This window comes from Chrysemys picta, chromosome 15, assembly GCF_011386835.1.
Source record: "Chrysemys picta bellii isolate R12L10 chromosome 15, ASM1138683v2, whole genome shotgun sequence".
Taxonomy (NCBI): Eukaryota; Metazoa; Chordata; order Testudines; family Emydidae; genus Chrysemys; species Chrysemys picta.
This window is the reverse complement of record NC_088805.1, coordinates 11,374,771-11,394,807: the sequence shown is the minus strand read 5'-3', so window position 1 is coordinate 11,394,807 and position 20,037 is coordinate 11,374,771. Positions and strand designations below refer to the sequence as shown.

The 20,037-nt window shown below is 46.7% G+C and overlaps 1 protein-coding gene across 17 annotated transcripts in view; it reads left to right on the top strand.

The window, feature by feature from the left end:
- Window positions 1–15,077, top strand: part of MSI1 (musashi RNA binding protein 1) — a 61,755-nt gene extending 46,678 nt beyond the window's left edge. For 3 of the 17 annotated variants that reach the window (XM_065568325.1, XM_065568334.1, XM_005288687.5), the window contains 9 exons: window positions 2,931–3,013; window positions 3,619–3,736; window positions 5,581–5,661; window positions 7,001–7,057; window positions 10,121–10,189; window positions 10,294–10,466; window positions 10,851–10,964; window positions 11,486–11,551; window positions 12,802–15,077. In XM_065568325.1, the coding sequence (XP_065424397.1) occupies window positions 2,931–3,013; window positions 3,619–3,736; window positions 5,581–5,661; window positions 7,001–7,057; window positions 10,121–10,189; window positions 10,294–10,466; window positions 10,851–10,964; window positions 11,486–11,527 (737 nt within the window). In that variant the 3' untranslated portion in view covers window positions 11,528–11,551; window positions 12,802–15,077. The remainder of the gene's footprint in view (window positions 1–2,930; window positions 3,014–3,618; window positions 3,737–5,580; window positions 5,662–7,000; window positions 7,058–10,120; window positions 10,190–10,293; window positions 10,467–10,850; window positions 10,965–11,485; window positions 11,552–12,801) is intronic. The other 14 variants (XM_065568329.1, XM_065568333.1, XM_005288690.5 and 11 more) reach the window with 7 other exon arrangements.
- The last annotated feature ends 4,960 nt before the right edge of the window (window positions 15,078–20,037 follow it).

Genomic DNA, 20,037 nt, shown 5'->3' with positions numbered 1-20,037 from the left:
TCCCAAGTCACCTTTTCGTCAAATCCCATTTGTGGAGTCTGGTTACAGACTGGGAGCCTGGCTTTGGTATTCAGGCTCTTCGGATCAGACAGGAGACCACTGAGTTTGAGCCTTAGTTTTGGAGGTGCCTGATTCTCTTGTACATGTGCCCTCTAACTGACTACCACTCTTAGGAGGACACCACAATGGTGTGCACCATCCTGAGGACACAACTACACTGTGATGGTGGCAGGCCTTTGCTGGGCCACTGCCATGTTCACGTACATCACTAAACACTTACACAGTGTGTTTGTCTGCATCAGACTCACACAGGGGCACTTTCTGCATGTGGCTCTCTCTCCCAGCTATACTTACGTATTCACTCTTGCTGTCCAGGGTGCCCTTCAGTGCATCCCATTTTCTTACTGTTTAGGTGATTCTGGTTGCCTGATTTTATAGATGTACCCCTCCAGCCCCACTCTAATGGGGGTGGGGGAGAATGGCTAGCTCATAATAAATCATCAGATCCTGCACTTCTGCCCTCTACAGGACTTGTCTAGAGCAAAGTAAGCAGTCATGAGAAAAGAGGGAGGGTCCTCGCATGGACCAATAACTGATTAAAAGACAGGAAACAAAGGGTAGTAATAAATAGTCAGTTTTCACAATGGAGAGGGTTAAATAGCAGGGTCTCCCAAGGATCTGTACCAGGACCAGTGCTGTTCAACATATTCATAAATGATCTAGAAAAGAGGTAAACAGTGAAGTGCCAAAGTTTGCAGATGATACAGAATTACTCAATGTAGAGACCTCCAAAACTGACTACAAAGAGTTACAAAGGGTTCTCACAAAACTGGGTGACTGGGTAACAAAACGGCAGATGAAATTCAGTGCTGACAAATGCAAAGTAATGCACATTGGAAGCATAATCCCAACTACACATACAAAATGCTGGGGTCTAAATTAGCTGTTACCACTCAAGAAAGAGATCCTGGAGTCATTGTGGTTAGTTATCTCAAAACATCTCCGTGTGCAGCAGCAGTCAAAAAAGCAAACCAAATGTTAGGAACTATTAGGAAAGGGATAAATACTAAGACGAAAAAGTATCATAATGCCACTATATAAATCCATGGTATGCTCACACCTTGAGCACTGCGTGCCCTATCTTAAAAAGATGTATTAGAATTTAAAAAGATACAGTGAAGGGCAACAAAAACAGATAGGAGAGATTAAAAAGACGGGCTGTTCAGCCTAGAGAAGAGATGACTAAGGGGGTTATAATAGAGGTCTATAAAATCATGAATGGTTTGGAGAAAGTGAATAAGGAAGTGTTGTTTAACCCTTCACATAATGCAAGAAGCAGGGGTCACCCACTGAAATTAATAGGCAGCAGGTTTAAAATAAATGTAAGGAAATAATTCACAATATGCACAGTCAACCTGTGGAACTCATTACCAGGGGAAGTTGTGAAAGCCAAAAATATAACAGGGTTCAAAAAAGAATTAGATATGTTCATAAAGAATAGGTCCATCAATGGCTATTAGCCAATATGGTCAGGGACGCAACCCCATGTTCTGCATGTCCCTAAACCTCCAGTTGCCAGAAGCTGGGATCTAATGACTGGGGACAGATCACTCGGTAATTGCCCTGTGCTGTTCATTCCCTATGAAGCACTTGCCGCTGTTGGAAGACAGGATACTGGGCTAGATGGACCACTGGTCTGACTTAGTATGGCCATTCTTATGTAGAGCATTACAGAAGGGCTAGGGAGGACTGCCTTCCTCTGAGACATCAGGTATTGGTCCCTGCCCGAGGCAGATACTAGACTAGATGGACCAATCATCTGGTCTGGTGTTTGCAACTCCGTGGCTTCAGTGTAGGGTACTTTCTTTTGAGTTTCCAAGGCACCCAGATACCAAATCATGATTGGGGCAATATAAATGTCTACCTGGAGAGAAAGGAGAAGCTCATAGAAAGAGTCCAGTCCAGCTTGGAAAATACTGAAAAATAGAAAAGTGTGTGTGTGTTTAAATGATTTTTAGCACTGGTGAAGGTGACTCAGTTAGTAGCCCTGGAGGCTGAAAGTTCCATTTAGCCGCAGCTGCAATGCAAGCTCACTCAAAGTCCCTCGCAGCCATGCCTCCGCTCTACCCCAAAGGGGCCACCCCTGGCTGTGAAAAGGAGGTTTGGACTCCGGAGCTCAGTCAGTCCTTTGCCAAGACTGGCAGCAAAGGGGTCAGTTAGAGATGTGCTCTAAGCATAGGGCTGGGAGGCAAGAACTCCCAAATTCTATTCCCACCTCAGATACTGTTGGACGGTGTGAACTTGAGCAAATCACTTAACCTTTCCATGCCTTGGTTTTGCTCCAGAAATAGTGATTCTGATACTTGCCTGTCACACACAGGGCTGTAAGGACCAATTAATGTACAGGTAGGGCTTTGAAGGTGAAATGTGCTGAGTATCACTATTTGGGATGGTGATGTTTGTGATGTGGGTGCCTGTCTATTGGGGACTGGACTGGGACCCACCACACTCATTTCACATTGTGAACAGGCATTGGTAGGACACCGTTTTGTTTGTATGGACCGCTGCTGGATTGGAACCCTCTATTGTGGTATCCGTCATTAAGCCATCTAGTTTGTCTTGGAAAAATAGCAAAGTTTAATAGAATAAATCCATCAGCAATGAGTGTCATGGGCTTTAATGAAGTTGGGAGTTGCGAGGAGAGAGGGAAATCGGGGAGGGGACAGTGACTTCCCTGCTCCTCATATGAGTGCTGCATGCATGCAGGACTTACTGGAGACCAGAGGGGAGTGGAAGTATTGCCATGACCCAACTGGTCCACCCCAGGAACCTCTGGGTTGCCTTCTGTCCTGGGCATGTGGGACAGGCAAGTGGCAGGTACTGATCACACAGACTTCTGCCCTGACCAGGAAGTGTCGCCCTTTCTTCAGGGTTTGGATTTGTCACATTTGAGAGTGAAGATATTGTGGAGAAGGTGTGTGAGATCCACTTCCATGAGATCAATAATAAAATGGTGAGTGTGAAGAACAAAGCTGGCGGTGGAGGGATGGGGTAAAGCACTGGGGCTCTGGGACTGCAGGTCGGAAGCAGATGGGACCCCTGAAATCACTGCCCCAGATCTCGGGAGGAGATCCTCAACAAGGAGGGGAGTCACTGCTGGCATTTGGAGCCCAAAAGGCAACGCAGTCTAACCATAACTGGGAATTGTAACTGTGACCCCTGAGTGCTGTACAAGCGTTAGCTGAACTTCTCCCCACCCCTGTGAGGCAGGTATCCTCATGTAACAAACGAGGACACTAAGGCTCCAAGGCTGTCTTGCCGAAAGTCACAGAGGAAGTCAAGGACAGAACCACAGGTAGAACTTTTAGTCACCTGTTTTAACTACTCAACAACGCTGCTTCTCTAGCAGAGTAACAGGGCGGGGGACGCTGCAGGTTGGGAGGCAGGCTTGGGGAGTGGTGCGTGGGACGGAGAAAGCGCAGTGGTTCCAGTGTACTAAGGCAGCCCTCCTGGCCTGTGGCCCGCGGTAGTGTATGTGCTCTGAGCAAATGTGCTGTGCAAGTCAAGGCCAAGGTCTGACACTTTTTTTTTTTTTTTTTTTTTTTTTTCTCGTGGCAGGTGGAATGTAAAAAAGCTCAGCCAAAGGAAGTGATGTCCCCCACTGGCTCTGCGAGAGGGCGGTCCCGAGTGATGCCTTATGGGATGGATGCCTTCATGCTTGGGATTGGCATGCTGGGTAAGCGCTGCAAAAGAGAACCCTTCTCTCTAGCCCCCACGTCATACGTGGCAGTAGCAGTAGGACGCTCTGCTCAGGGGGCAGAAGGCTTTATTCTGGGACTACATTTCTAGGTCTAATACAATGGGGGAGGTGGCTCAGGCTGTTCAGGAAGAGATTGGATCTATGACATCAGACCCCATTTTGAAAAGGAGCAGTGAAGCTGGGAGGAGGAGGGCTGGGATCAATTTCTGATCACAAATCGCCCTCTGGTGGCAGCGTGGAAGAACTGTAGATGTACCTTGTATGCACAGTTCTAGAGGTGGAGTCACAAAAAGAACAGGAATGCAGTCGGGTTGGGAGAAATTTTAACGCATCATTGGAATTCCTGTCCAATATAATACCTATAGAACAGGATATACACTGTGACTCAACAAAAATAAAAGGCTGTATATGCCCTGGCAACACAATTGGGCCAAAAGCAGAGTTTTCCACGTCCAAGTATATTACTGCTGTATTAGGCCAGACTTTACAATGAATGTTTGGTTCAAGAGCCCCAAATAGTATTAATCACCCTTCTTCAGTTGGGTGAAGGGGAGAGTATAATCACCCCAAATACACAGGCAGAGCGTGTTCTCTGTGTATCATCCTAATAAACAGTCTCATTGTTTTCAAGGGGGATAAAAATGTCCTTGAGAATCCAGTGGAGCCTGTATACCACTGACTTCCCTCCTTTAGGGAACGTATTCTGGGTCACAAATCAAACCGGCCACTCTGACAAGGAAGTGTCTGTGTGGCATTGTGGGGAGCTTTTTTCTGTGTCTTCAGAGCAAATGTGTTCAGGTTACAAAGGAAAAGGTGTGAGTCTCCTCCCCTCCCCCCCCCCGACTTCCAGCCCAATTAGCTCCTTTTAGTGTCTGTGAGTCAAACTTGAGTCTTTCTTGCTTGATCATCACACCAGCAACGTGAGCCCATCCAACCTGTACTATAGGTGTGGTTAAGGTGAACAAACACACGTGTCCTTTGGGTCAGGGCCCCCGGAGGTGGGGCTGGAGGAGGAACACTCCAACCTGGCACTTGGATCCCAGCTAGGGCTGGCAGGCAGAGGAAAAACACCTCTTCTTTGCATTTGCACTCAGCACATTCTCACTGGAGTTGCTGAGATAAAATAGATCTGGAACCCCACAAAGCCATTTCAGATTTTAGTTTGGTTTTTTTTGAGTAGACGTGTATTTTAAACCAGCAGACTCAAATGAGTCACTGGGAAATCCATGTACGCTTGTCATGGGAGATCTCAAATCAAACATTCAGCTCTTAGTCAGCCGCTGTCTTTCTCATGGGACTGTTTAAAGTAGGTGATTAGCCATGACAGCTTCTCAAGAAATGGGAAGACTTGTAATCGTGATCTGTGCCAGGAACAGGCTATCTGCCTGCATGTTTTCAGCCACCTGCTCTTTCTGTAACTACTTCAGAATGTTAGCCAGCAGCTCTATTACTAAAGTAGATGATGGGTGATTTAATACCAGTCAGTCATCCATATGCTCCCACTGGCTCTCAGAGCCCCTTTTCACAAAACCTGCTAATGCTAGTTTGTGGGACCTTGAGCTTTCTGACAGGGAAATCTACATGTCTTTGCAGGGTAACAATGTTTGGAACCACGAAGGGGCAATGTATTAAAATTCCATTAAAATTCTTCCCCAAATTCCTGCACGGTACCACTGTGTGCACACGTGTGTGTTGTTCAACTGCTATGTTACTTGGTCCTTTCACAGTGTGTGCTCAGGCTATGGGGAGGCAGGCAGAGCTGGAACTCGAAAGTGGAATTGTGTGCGTTCGTATAACAATCCCCTCTTCTTTGCTGGCAGGTTATCCAGGTTTCCAAGCTGCCACTTATGCCAGTCGGAGTTACACGGGCCTTGCGCCTGGCTACACTTATCAGTTTCCCGGTAAGTGCCTCTTCCTGCCCATTCGTCCAGTTTGTCCTCACACTAAGGGAAGCCCGTGGCATGTCACCCAATCTCTGCCTGTTTTACTCTTGCCCTAGTTTGGACTTTCTTTAAATCTGTGAAGGTGGGAGGGGACAGAGGCCTGGAATAGGTGGGAACAGCCTACTGTCTAGTTAGGAAGGAGGCTGTAGCCATGTGAGCGTCTGCTGTTGCTATCCTCTCACTCCAGTGACAGGAAAAGTCCTAGGTTCATGCGCCCCCCTCTCTGCTAGGTTCCTCCGTGGGGGCTGCTATTACACAGAAGGGCCCTTGCAGCTCTGCCTGTCTTGCTGCCTCTGTGTGTGTCTGTCTCTCCACCAGAGTCGCCACCTTTCTGAAAACAGAGTGTAGGACTTAAACCCTGCTAGCTTTAAATGGGCCTGAAGTTCCCTAGGCTTCCTAAATGTGAGAGTCTAACATGCAGTGAGTTGTATCCTGGATCTCTTAAAGGCCCAGTAAACCCCTCTTCACAACACTGCATATTTGTACATTCCCTGACCTGCCCCATTCCTCGTCTTGAAGCCCATATGTGACCATCACTGCCTGGTCCCTGATGAATGCACTGCAGCCGCTCTGAGCTTTCTGCTGGCCTCCTTTCCCTCCCCTTCCGGCACAAGCAAAGAGCAGGCTGCAAGGCCACCCTATAAAAGACTGCCCTGCTGTTCTCAGGACGAGTGGCAACTCTGAGTGTCCCCTGCCCGCCTCTGCCCCCCACCCCCAATGGATTGTGTAGAAAGGCCTGACAGGTGATTGGCAACGGGCTCTGGCAGCTTTCACCTCTAAGCTGCTAGTCAGAACCCAGCCTATGTTGGCGGCGACTGAAAGTTGCTGTCTGGTAGTCTGTGTGAATCCAGTTGCTGGGTCTCAGTCCTAGCGAACCAGGTGTTCATGTCACAAAGCCACCTCCAGCTCAGCTGGCACTTGTTGGCAGTCCTAGCTGCGAGGCCAAGGATTGGCTGGGCCAAAGAGACTCAACTCCCCTTTCAACCCTAGAGATGGTCTCCCCAGAGCAGAGTTGAGGCACATGGTCTGGGCGGGGCAGTGTAAGGCAAGCTTCCACTGCCCTTGCCTGTGCTGTACCTGTTTTGGGGGTAAGCAGAGGCTTTCAGTCTCCAGTGCTGTCAATCCAACTCGAAATTCATTTAAAATAAAGAGTCGAAGGCCGGGTGCTGCAGTGACTTCATCCATCTCTGTCTGGCCTTGTGTTCTAGCCAGAAAGGCCCAATGCTGCTGTCTCTCTGCCAGATCCCCCTCGGGGGCGTTTTACAAGTTCCTAAGTTGTCTTACATTTCGTTTTTAGAATTCCGTGTAGAGCGGACCCCTCTCCCGAGTGCCCCCGTCCTCCCCGAGCTCACAGGTCAGTCCCACTGATTTCCTAAAACTCACAAGCTGGAAGGGGAGAAGGGGCTTTGGGTCATTCCAGTGATGTCGCTGCCCCATAGCTTGGCGCAGTGAGACTGGAAACGTTCCTCATTTCCTCTTCCATCTGCACTAGCTACATCAAGAACAGGGGCTGGGGGCGAGGGGTGGAGAGGGGAACAGAACCATGCATATCACATTGGAGGAGATGAGAGATGCAGTTCGTGCAGGATGAGGGCAAGTGGGCTTGAATCCCCAGATTCTCTAGCTTCTGAACTGCTGCTGTTTCCTGCCCTGTTTTCGCTTCTTATCCAGGGGTTAGCCTCTAAATCATTGATGAAAACTTGTTGCTAGCAATGTGAATTCTAAGAAATCCACTACTGTAGTCCCAGCCTGAGCTGGTGTTGTGCAGGGCACTGGCCCTGGGGGAGCTTACAGCTACTTTGATCCTGCCTGGGAGCTGGGAGTAGAGTAGGGAATGATATTTCAGCACTGGGTATGGTGAAGCTCACAGCTACCTAAGCCCCAGGCTCTCTAGGCAGGGATTGGTAGAGGAACATTGAGTGTGGTGGAGCTCCCAGCTGTACTCATCAGTAATGGTGGTTGAGCCTGGTGTAATAGAAGGGGGGATGATGAAGTTTTGCAAGGACTAGTCAGGAGTCTGAGTATTTCCCCAAATACCTGCTTCTTCCCCCAGCTCCTCAGGCCTCTGAGTTTGTGTAGCATGGATTCTTGGTGCTGCTCTTTCCATAGGATCTTCCTTCCATGGCCACATTTTCCCAAGCTCTGTAGCATGCCTGGTATTTGTCTTAGAAAAGCAGCTATGTCTAGCAGTGGGCTGGCCTCCTCCTCCCTATCCACCATCCCATCTTCCATAACATCCTTTCACTCTGCGTAACATCCTTTCACTCTGACACTTCCTTGACACCATCTGTTTCTTCAAGGACTGGATTTGTCTGTAGTGAGGATGCAGACTTCTGCAGGGAGCTTATTATTTGGAAGCTTTGCTAGCTGCAGGGGGTTTGGGGAGGATTGGAACGGGAGTTTTCCAATGGCGCAGAATAGTGCTGATCCTCATAGAGTGTGCACATCGAAGAACGCTGAGGTTGGTAAAACAAATTACTCAAAGGGAAGTGGGGTGTGTTAAGTTAATAAAGCCCTCTCCTGGAGCCACATATATAGCCTCTGAAATTCCACCTGTGGCTGTGATTCTGCCAGTTCTCAAACGGAGTAGGGTTGGACTGGGTCTGTATTTGAATAGGGGGCTTCCCAGAAAAAAACGGGTGTTGCAAGAGTAGTGTTGATAACTCAGTAAAAGGTGCTCTTCCCTCTAAGTCCACATGGGACTAGTGCCCCTGCAGCGTGCAAAGAGGCACCTCGCTGCTGGAGGAGCATAAAACAAAAGTCCTGCTCACTGGAGCTCATTAGAGACACACTGGTACTTTTGCCAGCAGTGAACTATTAATGCTGGTGTCCTGGCTAGCTGCCACGTTGAGTAATTACAACCTCTGTCCCTAGATTCCCCCCAGAATTTCAGCTGGAGATGGTGGCATTCCTCACTTCTCTGCTGGGGGCTGTTAAACAGTCACCGGGCAACTTGTTGTCAGTGGTGGGTGCTCGATTCATGTGCACGCCTTGGGCTTGCTCCCACAATGTATGTGCTCCCGCAGCTCCTGCTGGGACATCCCTGGGAACTGAGGGCATTCAGCACCTTGCAGGACCAGGCCAGTAGGTTGTGAAGTGCTTCAGGAACCTTCTGGCTGAACGTGGCTCTATAAATGTAAACCGTCAGCAGGGGGTGTATTGAGTAGCATTGAAACAGGAAGGGTGGTACTCTGAGAGTATCAGGTGCTGCTCCTGTGTGAAGCCGCTAATGAGATGGGAGCTTCTTAGGCAAGGCAGAAGACTGGTTTCTAACTAGATAAACTACGAGGCAAAAATCTTTTTCCTACAGAGGAAATTGGATTCTTTCTCAGCAAAACGGCCCTTTACTCACCACAACAGCATCTTTGGGAGAAAAATACTGGCAGCTCTGTGCTTATGATAAGCCACTAACCCAGATCTAAGCCCCCCATGTGATGTATGCCTGAAACCAGACAAAGCCTGCAATGAAACGTTCCCTCCCGAGCTAGTCTGGATTTCAGCCCTTTAACTTAATCGATTTGTTCTGACCTCTTTTTACATTGCTCTAAACAGAATCACAGTGGATTTCGCAGTAGAGCATGAAATGCTGACCCAGGCATGTTAGGGGCAATGAGAACAGTACTGGGTAGGTGCCTTGTGGCCTCAGGGCTGGGTGCCCATGGCAGTAGAAATATGGACGACATTTGCTACATATAAGTTAAGGCTTCCAGTGTTAATTGTGCCTCTTCTGGCTTCTGCAGCCCCAGACGCACACTCCACACTCTTCTAGCGTGGATAGCCGGGGGGTTGCAATTGGCAGGAGAGCTGGAAAAATAGGGAGGATTGCGTGTCTGCAGCAGTGGGAGAGCTGGGGTGGAGGAGGTTGCGTGAGTATTGAACCATTGCTGTTGAAAGGTGCTAGAGAAGGGTGCTGTGCCCCAGCATGGCTAATGGATGCTGAGCATTGAAGCTGTCTTCTGAATGAGATGTCAAACCAAGCTACTGACCCTCTGTGCCCACCAAAAATCCCCGGAGTTGGGGTGTTAGCCTTTAGGGTTGGAGCCAAATGCCAATAGCCATCCTAAGTTCCCCATGCCGGTTCACCTGGCTATGGGATTCTCAGTCCCCTCCTGCCCTGAACTGGCATGTGATATTGTGGTTTAACAGTGTCATCCCAGATGTTGCTGTGTTTCAGTCCTGAACGGAACATTTCCTGTGTCTGGAATTGGTCAGCTCAGTTGCTTGAGGGCTTTTCTAAATGAAAACTGTCCTGTAAATGCAGGACTGTGTGTTCCTCCTGCTTATCCATCCTGAGTGTAGTAGGTAACATGCCAAGCTAATGCACCTTTTTGGCAGCTGTTTCCTAGAGGGAAGTGAAGATGCCTGCTCGGGAGCTTCCTCTGGTGCCACTATGAGATGCCTATTCCTTCTCTTTCAGCAATTCCCCTTACTGCATATGGACCGATGGCGGCAGCAGCGGCGGCAGCAGCTGTAGTGCGAGGGACAGGTAACTGCCACTTTCCTACCCGGTGAAGCAACCTGGCTGAGGTTTGCACTGGGCTATGAGAGGGGGGTGGGACGGGGTTGCATTTTGGGATCTTCACCATGTAGTTTTGCTTCCTCCCTTAGGTTCTACTCCGAGCCGCACTGGTGGGTTTCTGGGCACTACCAGTCCTGGGCCAATGGCAGAGCTTTACGGAGCAGCCAATCAGGATTCAGGGGTCAGCAGTTACATCAGTGCTGCGAGTCCAGCTCCAAGTACTGGCTTTGGTCACAGCCTAGGGGTGAGTGTTTCGCACCCAGCTGTTGAGGTTGGGAGGTAGAAGGAGGTGGGGTGTGTATAAATCATGAAACCTTTTGGGAGGGTGATTTCTACAACTATGAATACCCAAATGATGACAGCTGCAGGCAACCTCAAGGCTTGGTTACTGCAATATACAGTTCCTAGGCATAAAAACACTCAGCTTAAGGCCCCAATTGGTTCCTAATGCAGCAACCTACTTAGCTTACAGAACAGGCTGCTGAGTGCATATCACCCCAGAGCTGCTCTCTACACTGGTTCCCCATTGAATACCAAGTCAAGTGCTAGGGCTTGGTCCTACTCTTCAAAGCCCTCCATGGAACTGGCCCAAGCTACCCAAGGGCCTATTACCTCACTTTGATCATAGCCTGCCATGACAGCTACGTTCCTCTGGGCCGATGGAACTGGCACCTCAAGGGTGAGACTCATGAGCAGTGGAAACCGCTTTCCCACCAGCTGGGCCATGACTGAACTCACCGCTGTAAGTGTTCAGAAAGACCACAACCATTCTTCACCGTCCGAATGAAACACAGAACTCCCTTCCAAGGGTAGAACGCACAGGGGTCCCCGGGAATAACAAAAGGCTGGACAGGGACGGGGAGAGTGCAGAGCAAATATCTGCTAGCTACATGTTTCCCTGTGGAATGTGGGGCTACGGCTGGGCGAGGACTGGGGATTCCATAGGATTCTGCTGGGGGATATTAAGTGGCTCTGAAGAGACGGTCTAGTGATGGCATGTTTCCTGAGTGGGACTGTATCACTCCATGTAAATCTCAGGGTGCCGAGAGGCCTCCTCATAGTGGATTGGGGGGCTAAATGATTCCAGTCAGATCTCTAAAGGGGGTAGGGCTGTCCTTAGGAATAGTACATTTAGGGAGCTGTGTCATTGACATCCCAGTAAATTCCTACGAGGGGGAGGGACAGATGGACAAATCACACTCATGGACTCAACCTCTTTCCTGTGGTTTGTCTAATCAGGGGATTTGAATTCTTCCTCTGTAGGGTCCCTTGATTGCAACGGCTTTTACCAATGGGTACCACTGAAGCTAGCGACCAAGGAGGCAGGAGGTAAGATGTTTGAACAGGAAGGGGCGGGAAGGGTGTGAGAGGAGTGAAGCTAGGCTCAGGAGGGGATTTTATTATTAAGTTACACTGAGAGTTTCCTATTGGTTGGGCCAACGTTCAGGGGCTTCATCTGAAGATGAGAGCAAGGAGGACAGGCGAGGGGCTGCATTTTTGTCCTGTCCACCCAGTGACCCAGGTTCTAATTCCTTGTCCCAGTCTCTGGTCCCCAAGCTTGAAGTGCTGCAGAGGGATTCCATTGAGTGTGGGCAGGAAGGGAAAGGAAATGGTGTTTTGCTTGAGTAACCTCTTTGGCCAGTTAGAGTGTCGCTGTTGGGCTCTAAAGGGAAGCTCTTCCAGGTTTCTGAGGCCAGAAGAATAATTGGCTGTGCCCCAGTGGTGGCAGGGAGAAGGGGGAGCGCTCAGTTGGAAGGGTGTGGAGTGAGGGAAACAGAGACCTGGTAGAAATAGGGGAGTTGATGGAGACAGACAGGCACAGTTGGCCAAAATCCTAAGGTAATGTGAACTCTCGCATCTGCACTCTGAAAGACAAGCCCCTCCCATCCTTTTACTTTGCACTACCCTGCATGCAGCTAACTCGGTAAATCTCACTGCATCTCTGGAGTGGTGTATCCTCTCCATGGAGGTGGTCAGTGGAGAGAAAAGAGGCTTCCACATCCAGATGGAGAGGGGAAAATCCTACGTGCAGTTCCAGCTGTGTCCCTTAGAAGGGGGTAAGGGGGAGCTGTTGGAGGGTCTCAGTGCACACCTCAAAAGTGGCAGAAGTTGGGTAGTTTAAAAAGAGAAATGTGACTGAAATGAGTAGGGCAGATGTTTCCAGGGAAAGGGAGTGACTGGGCTGCTTCTCTTCAACCAGGGATAACTTGAGTTCAGTTTGCAGCATATAACTAGCCTCATCTTTAATACAGAAGTTTGACCCAGGGAGCCTGCAGATCTTAGCATTTAGTACTCCTTGATCCAAGAAGTCAGGCTGCATTGCATGCTGGGGCTTGTCCCTTTGGCCCACACGTTCATGTTAAAGATGGGGACAGTTGCATTCTTCCCCACTTCTTTGCCAGTCAGGTGCGATCTTCATGCCACTGCCAAGGTGCCAGCACAATCCTGCATTAGGGGAAGTTTGGACACCTCCTGTTGCTGTGTTAGACAAGACAAAAAACTGAAAAGTTGTTAGGGTTTTTTTTTGTTTCTGTCTCCTCTACCCCCCCGTACTCTCCACCTCTGCTGGTCTCCTGCAGATTCCCCAGTGACCTAACCAAGGACAGCGGGCTGGAGGATCTGGTGAGCCTTGGAGGATGAGCCAAGGTTTCCTTTTTATTGAATAAAACTGCACACTGCCGGCTGGCTGCCAGGCTCCTGCTGACCTGCCCTGATCTCTCCCATTGAACAGACCACACTGGACTGAACCCAAGGAGATCATCTCGCTTTCTTACTAACCACCGATGGTTTACGCTTCTCCCTCCCCCAACCCACCGATTCTTCTTTATTTATTTTATTAGCTGGTAGTTTTATTTTTTATTTTATTTTTTTATCTTTATTTTTTGGGGGGGTGACCCTCTTTTTCGTTGTTTGCTCTTTCCTGAGCTAGTAGACATATTTTATGAATTGGCTTTGTGATCGTGTTAGGTAGTTTTTAATGAGTATTTTTATTTGGCTTTGAAATTGTTTTGAATCTTTTCAACTCTGTTGTTGTCAACATTTTTAAAGGACAGTATGTGATGTGAATGCAGTTCTGAAGGGAAGAGAGACACCGAGAGAGAGAGAACGCTGAGCAGAACTGACGCTTTTTTTTTTTTTTTTTTTTTTTAAGAAACTGTTTTTAATTGTTTCTGTTTTGTAAATGTGAGGTTTTGAAATGTGTGAAGCTCCAAGGATCTGAAAAGGTGGGACATCGCTACAGAACAAAACAAAATGTATATTTTGCTAAGTAAAAACACTACCCTTACAGCTGAAAGTATTTTTGTTTTCCTAGATTTAGTTTTACGTGGGGTTTTCTTTTTCCTAGTGTATAATATGTAAATATCGTGAGGTGAACCTGGCTGCAGCCTGACTCAAGGAGCAGCTCCAGGTTCCTGAACCTGGCACCTCAGTGTGAGCAATATTCTCCAGCAGAATCCTGACAGGACTCCTTTCTTTTTTTGTACACCTTTTACTGTAAGATTTTAAGACCTCTGAGATGAAGGGGGGAGAGAGGGGAATGAAACTTACCGGCCATCGGCTATTTTGCTGAGCGGGTTAAAGCTGCTTCCAGTCGCTTGATGTACAGACTCCAACCACTGGGCTCCCTAAGTGCCAGCATCTGGTTTGGCTAGGCAAAGGGCTTTACTGCCCCTGCTTGTCTTTGTTATTTTGAAAGGAATTGACTCTCCAAACAGTATCGCTTGTGTCAAGAAGGTCTGGGGAAGGGCATCATCTTCTAGGGGGCAGGATACTGGGAAGGGCTCGTTGTCGGGTGGGATGTGGGGATGGTCATTCTCTGAAGGGCAGGGCATTGGGTGGGGGAAGTCATTAACTAGGGAGGGAAAAGCACTGGGGGTGGTACTGTATGGGGGAAGGGTGAGTCAAGGGCTTCTCAGGGATCATATGAATTCTAGAATCACAGCTTCCCATTTGCTTTCCTCTGTGTCCTGAAATCTGTGGGAGTTCATCCTCTGTCCTGTAATTTGATTATATGGTCCCTTCTCCTGAGGCTGCTCAAGCCCTTGTTAACAAGTGGCCTCTGCTGGGGGGTCGCCTCAAGCAGGAATTTAAGGGGCAGGTTTGGGTCTGGATTTGTTTTAAGTGAACCAAAGACCTTGTTAAGGGGGGTGATTAAGCCTTTTATTAAGATGCAGCCCAACACTTTTCCCAGGGAAATAATGTAGCTTCATCTTAAGTTTTAAAAATCATTCCCTCTCTTCTCCCAAAATGAGCCCCAGTAAGTGAGAGGATTGGAGGGAGGCCACGGTGCCCAAATGGACCCCTTCTTCCCTTCCACTTCCCTAGCTGCATTGTGGCTAGTTTTGAGACCCAGCAGTGTGGGCCGTGCCTGACCAAGCAATACATTTGGAGAGCTCTGTTTAGTAAGAGGTACTTAATGGGTTAGTACTGAAAACACAAAGCAATAATTTTTGTTACTGAGACAAGAGTCTGTATGTCTGGGTTTTTTTAATATTTCCTAATTAAAGAAGAGCTGCATTGTATTGGGTTTATTTTTATTCTGTATACGTCAAATTTGGGTCTGCAGACAGCGCTTTCTTCCCTCTTGGTACATGCGCTGAGCTGCTTCTGTGCCCCCTTCCACACACCTCCCAGCCCCACTGTATTGCCACTGGGCTGTGATTCGCTCTCCAGCCAGTGCTGCTGCTGCCCAGAGGCTGGGGCTCCGGTTTGAGGGTGGGCATTTTTTAAAAAGAAATAAAGCTATGTTTTGAAGCCAGTAAGTTATTACACTCCAATGTTTGTTCTCTCCACACCTGTAACCCTTTTTCCAGATTTCAGTTTTAAATTCCTAATAAATTATTTGAAAATGGTCCTTCTCGGTTGTGGTATGTGTATGAGTGGCTCTGAATTGGGGAAAGCTTCACCCAGGTTTGGGGATGCTGGGAATCTTGCCCTGTGGTTAGCACACAAGCCTGGGAGACACAGACCTGGCATTCAACTCTCAGCTCTGGTAACATCCCTTAACTCTCTTTTGAGCATCTGTTTCCCATCTGTAAAACAGAGATGATAATTCTTCTCCACCTCACAGGGGTCATGCATGGATGTCTGTGATTCCGGAAAGGGAGAAACGCACCAGGAAATCAGAAAGCCTGGAAGTATTCTTTGGATTTGCTGAACACAGCAGAACAAGGGATTTAGATTGCAAGAAAGCAAATTGTGGAGAATAAAGAAATCTAGTGAATAAAGAGCACTGGGAGGAAACATTAAAATCTGCTAGTGTACAAGAAAGTTGGAGAATCCTAAAAAGCACTCTAATTAATACAGAACAGGTCACAATGCTGCTGAGAGAAGAATGCAAATAATAAGCAGCAACTAGAATAGTTTCATGAAACACTGTTCAAAGATCTGCTGGCGAAAGTAACCCCAAGAGTCCTGATGGAGTCAGCATTTAATAATGGAAATTCTGCTGTGTTGTCACAGCTATCAAGGTGGGAGGTTTTGGGATAGACTGATCCATGAAGACCAGAGCTTTCATCTAGTATCTTTCAGTGATAGAATGAAATGTATCCTGTTTCTCCTTGTGTGGTGTCTGGGTGGTGCTCACTAACTCGCTTTCCCACACTTTAGGATTGGTTGTCTGGAAATCACCAGACACAAATGCTCAGACTTTAATTGTACCTGCCACACTTGGGCCTTATGTACATGGGACACACAAAAATACACAACACACAACCATCAAGTTGTTCTTTGGGAGCACACACGCTAAAACTGGAGAGGAAAGGAACCCCAGAAAGTGAAGGTTTACAGGCAAAAGGAAAGGGCAATAAAAGGAATATGTTAAGAGTAGAGTAGCAGAGAACAAGAAGGCTTACAAGTATATAAAAGTGAAAATAGTAGCGGAAAAGGTGAAATTGTGATTCTAAAGCAACTGAGATACTGAATTGTTTTAAATCTGGTTTTAATAAGAAGTTTGGACAATTGATTCATGAGAATCTTGAACTATTTGGAAAATGAACACATACTTAAGCAAATGCTCTGAATAATCTGTATCTCAGTGTAAAGGGAATTAATTAATTCACTTTCTGAATCAATGAGTGGGAGTCTTAGAGAACTGGGGAGGAAACCAAGAGTTTAAAAAACAACAAACAGCACATGGGACACAAAAAAAGAGGGAAAAAGTAATCCTGGTAGTTGCAACCAGTAAAACTAGCTACAGGCCCTTAATACAATTATAGTGAGAATCTGAGCAGAGGCCTAGTCTACACTGAGAATTTAAAGCAGTTCTCCCACCCTTTCTCTATCCCTTGTGCAGCTCCACCAGAGTTTGAAATGGTAGGAGCACTAGTGTAGACTGGTCACCCAGTGGTTTTGGCACCATGTTAACTAGACCTACTCTGAGCAGGCTTAGAAGACAAGTTGGTAAGAATGTAAGTGGTCAGCCTCCCACTTTTGCTAGTTTTGGTGAGGTGGTACAGGTACTAGACATAGTGGGAGAATTGGCTAAAAGTCTTAGTGTAGTTGCATCCCTAGAGGATGATGGAACCATAATATGGAAAGTTTCTATTTATAAAAATAGTTCTGGAGAGACTTGATTACGCAAAGCACAAAATGAGCTAAATGAAACATAGTAGCTGGAATAGCTGGATATTAGTAAAGCACATGAATGAAACGGTCCATAAAAATTGAGACATTGAAAAGTGTCAGAAGGACCACAGATTAAGGGGAATGATTCATAGATTCTAGGACTAGAAGGTACCTCAAGAGGTCATCGAGTCCAGTCTCCTGCCCTCATGGCAGGACCAAATACTGTCTAGACCATCCCTGATAGACATTTATCTAACCTACTCTTAAATATCTCCAGAGATGGAGATTTCACAACCTCCCTAGGCAATTTATTCCAGTGTTTAACCACCCTGACAGGAACTTTTTCCTAATGTCCAACCTAAACCTCCCTTGCTGTAGTTTAAGCCCATTGCTTCTTGTTCTATCCTTAGAGGCTAAGGTGAACTAGTTTTCTCCCTCCTCCTTATGACACCCTTTTAGAAACCTGAAAACTGCTATCATGTCCCCTGTCTTCTCTTTTCCAAACTAAACAAACCCAATTCTTTCAGCCTTCCTTCATAGGTCAAGACCTTTAATCATTCTTGTTGCTCTTCTCTGGACCCTCTCCAGTTTCTCCACATCTTTCTTGAAATGTGGTGCCCAGAATTGGACACAATACTCCAGTTGAGGCCTAACCAGCGCAGAGTAGAGCGGAAGAATGACTTCTTGTGTCTTGCTTACAACACACCTGTTAATGCATCCCAGAATCATGTTTGCTTTTTTTTGCAACAGCATCACACTGTTGACTCATATTTAGCTTGTGGTCCACTATAACCCCTAGATCTCTTTCTGCCGTACTCCTTCCTAGACAGTCTCTTCCCATTCTGTATGTGTGAAACTGATTTTTCCTTCCTAAATGGCGCACTTTGCATTTGTCTTTGTTAAACTTCATCCTGTTTACCTCAGACCATTTCTCCAATTTGTCCAGATCATTTTGAATTATGACCCTGTCCTCCAAAGCAGTTGCAATCCCTCCCAGTTTGGTATCATCCGCAAACTTAATAAGCGTACTTTCTATGCCAATATCTAAGTCATTGAGGAAGATACTGAACAGAGTCGGTCCCAAAACAGACCCCTGCGGAACCCCACTTGTTATACCTTTCCAGCAGGATTGGGAACCATTAATAACTACTCTCTGAGTACGGTTATCCAACCAGTTATGCACCCACCTTATAATAGCCCCATCTAAATTGTATTTGCCTAGTTTATCGATAAGAATATCATGCGAGACCATATCTCATGCCTTACTAAAGTCTAGGTATACCGCTTCTCCCTTATCCACAAGGCTCGTTATCCTATCAAAGAAAGCTATCAGATTGGTTTGACACAATTTGTTCTTTACAAATCCATGCTGGCTATTCCCTATCACCTTACCACCTTCCAAGTGTTTGCAGATGATTTCCTTAATTACTTGCTCCATTATCTTCCCTGGCACTGAATTTAAACTAACTGGTCTGTAGTTTCCTGGGTTGTTTTTATTTCCCTTTTTATAGATGGGCACTATATTTGCCCTTTTCCAATTTTCTGGAATCTCTCCTGTCTCCCATGATTTTCCAAAAATAATAGCTAGAGGCTCAGATACCTCCTCTATTAGCTCCTTGAGTATTCTAGATGCATTTCATCAGGCCCTGGTGACTTGCAGGCATCTAACTTTTCTAACTGATTTTTAACTTATTTTTTTATTTTATCTTCTAAACCTACCTACCCCATTAGCATTCACTATGTTAGACATTCCTTCAGACTTCTCGGTGAAGACCGAAACAAAGAAGTCATTAAGCATCTCTGCCATTCCCAAGTTTCCTGTTACTGTTTCTCCCTCCTCACTGAGCAGTGGGCCTACCCTGTCCTTGGTCTTCCTCTTGCTCCTAATGTATTGATAAAAAGTCGTCTTGTTTCCCTTTATTCCCGTAGCTAGTTTGAGCTCATTTTGTGCCTTTGCCTTTCTAATCTTGCCCCTGTATTCCTGTGTTGTTTGCCTATATTCATCCTTTGTAATCTGTCCTAGTTTCCATTTTTTATATGACTCCTTTTTATTTTTTAAATCATGCAAGATCTTGTGGTTAAGCCAAGGTGGTCTTTTGCCACATTTTCTATCTTTCTTACCCAGCAGAATAGCTTGCTTTTGGGCCCTTAATAGTGTCCCTTTAAAAAAATGCCAACTCTCTTCAGTTGTGTTTCCCCTCAGTCTTGATTCCCATGGGACCTTACCTATCAACTCTCTGAGCGTACCAAAATCCGCCTTCCTGAAATCCATTGTCTCTATTTTGCTGTACTCCCTTCTACCCTTCCTTAGAATTGCAAACTCTATGATTTCATGATCACTTTCACCCAAACTGCCTTCTACTTTCAAATTCTCAATGAGTTCCTCCCTATTTGTTAAAGTCAAGTCTAGAACAGCTTCCCCCCAGTAGCTTTTTCAACCTTCTGAAATAAAAAGTTGTCTGCAATGCAGTCCAAGAACTTATTGGATAGTCTGTGCCCCGCTGTGTTATTTTCCCAACATATATCTGGATAGTTGAAGTCCCCCATCACCACCAAATCTTGGACTTTGGATGATTTTGTTAGTTGTTTTAAAAAAGCCTCATCCACCTCTTTCACCTGGTTAGGTGGCCTGTAGTAGACTCCTAGCATGACATCACCCTTGTTTTTTACCCCTTTTAGCCTAACCCAGAGACTCTCAACACTTCCGTCTCCTATGTCCATCTCCACCTCAGTCCAAATGTGTACATTTTTAATATATCAGGCAACACCTCCTCCCTTTTCCCCCTGTCTTTCCTTCCTGAGCAAGCTGTACCCATCCACACTAACATTCCAATCATGTGTATTATCCCACTAAGTTTCAGTGATGCCAACAATGTCATAGTTGTATTTATTTCTTAGCACTTCCAGTTCTTCCTGCTTATTACCCATACTTCTTGCATTTGTATATAGGCATCTAAGATACTGGTTTGATCTTGCCTCCCAGTTTTGCCCTTACCCTCTTTTCTCTCTGCCGTTATAGCCTACGCTCCCTCTTGTTTCCGACCCATCTCCCAGGTCTCCATGTTCCCCACTTACCTGTGGGCTTTGCTCACCTGTCCCCGTTGAACCTAGTTTAAAGCCTCCTCACTAGGTTAGCCAGTCTGTGTCCAAATAGGGTCTTTCCCCTCCTCGAAAGGTGAACACCATCTCTGCCTAGCAGTCCTTCCTCAGATAGCATCCCGTGGTCGAGGAAGCCAAAGCCCTCTTAG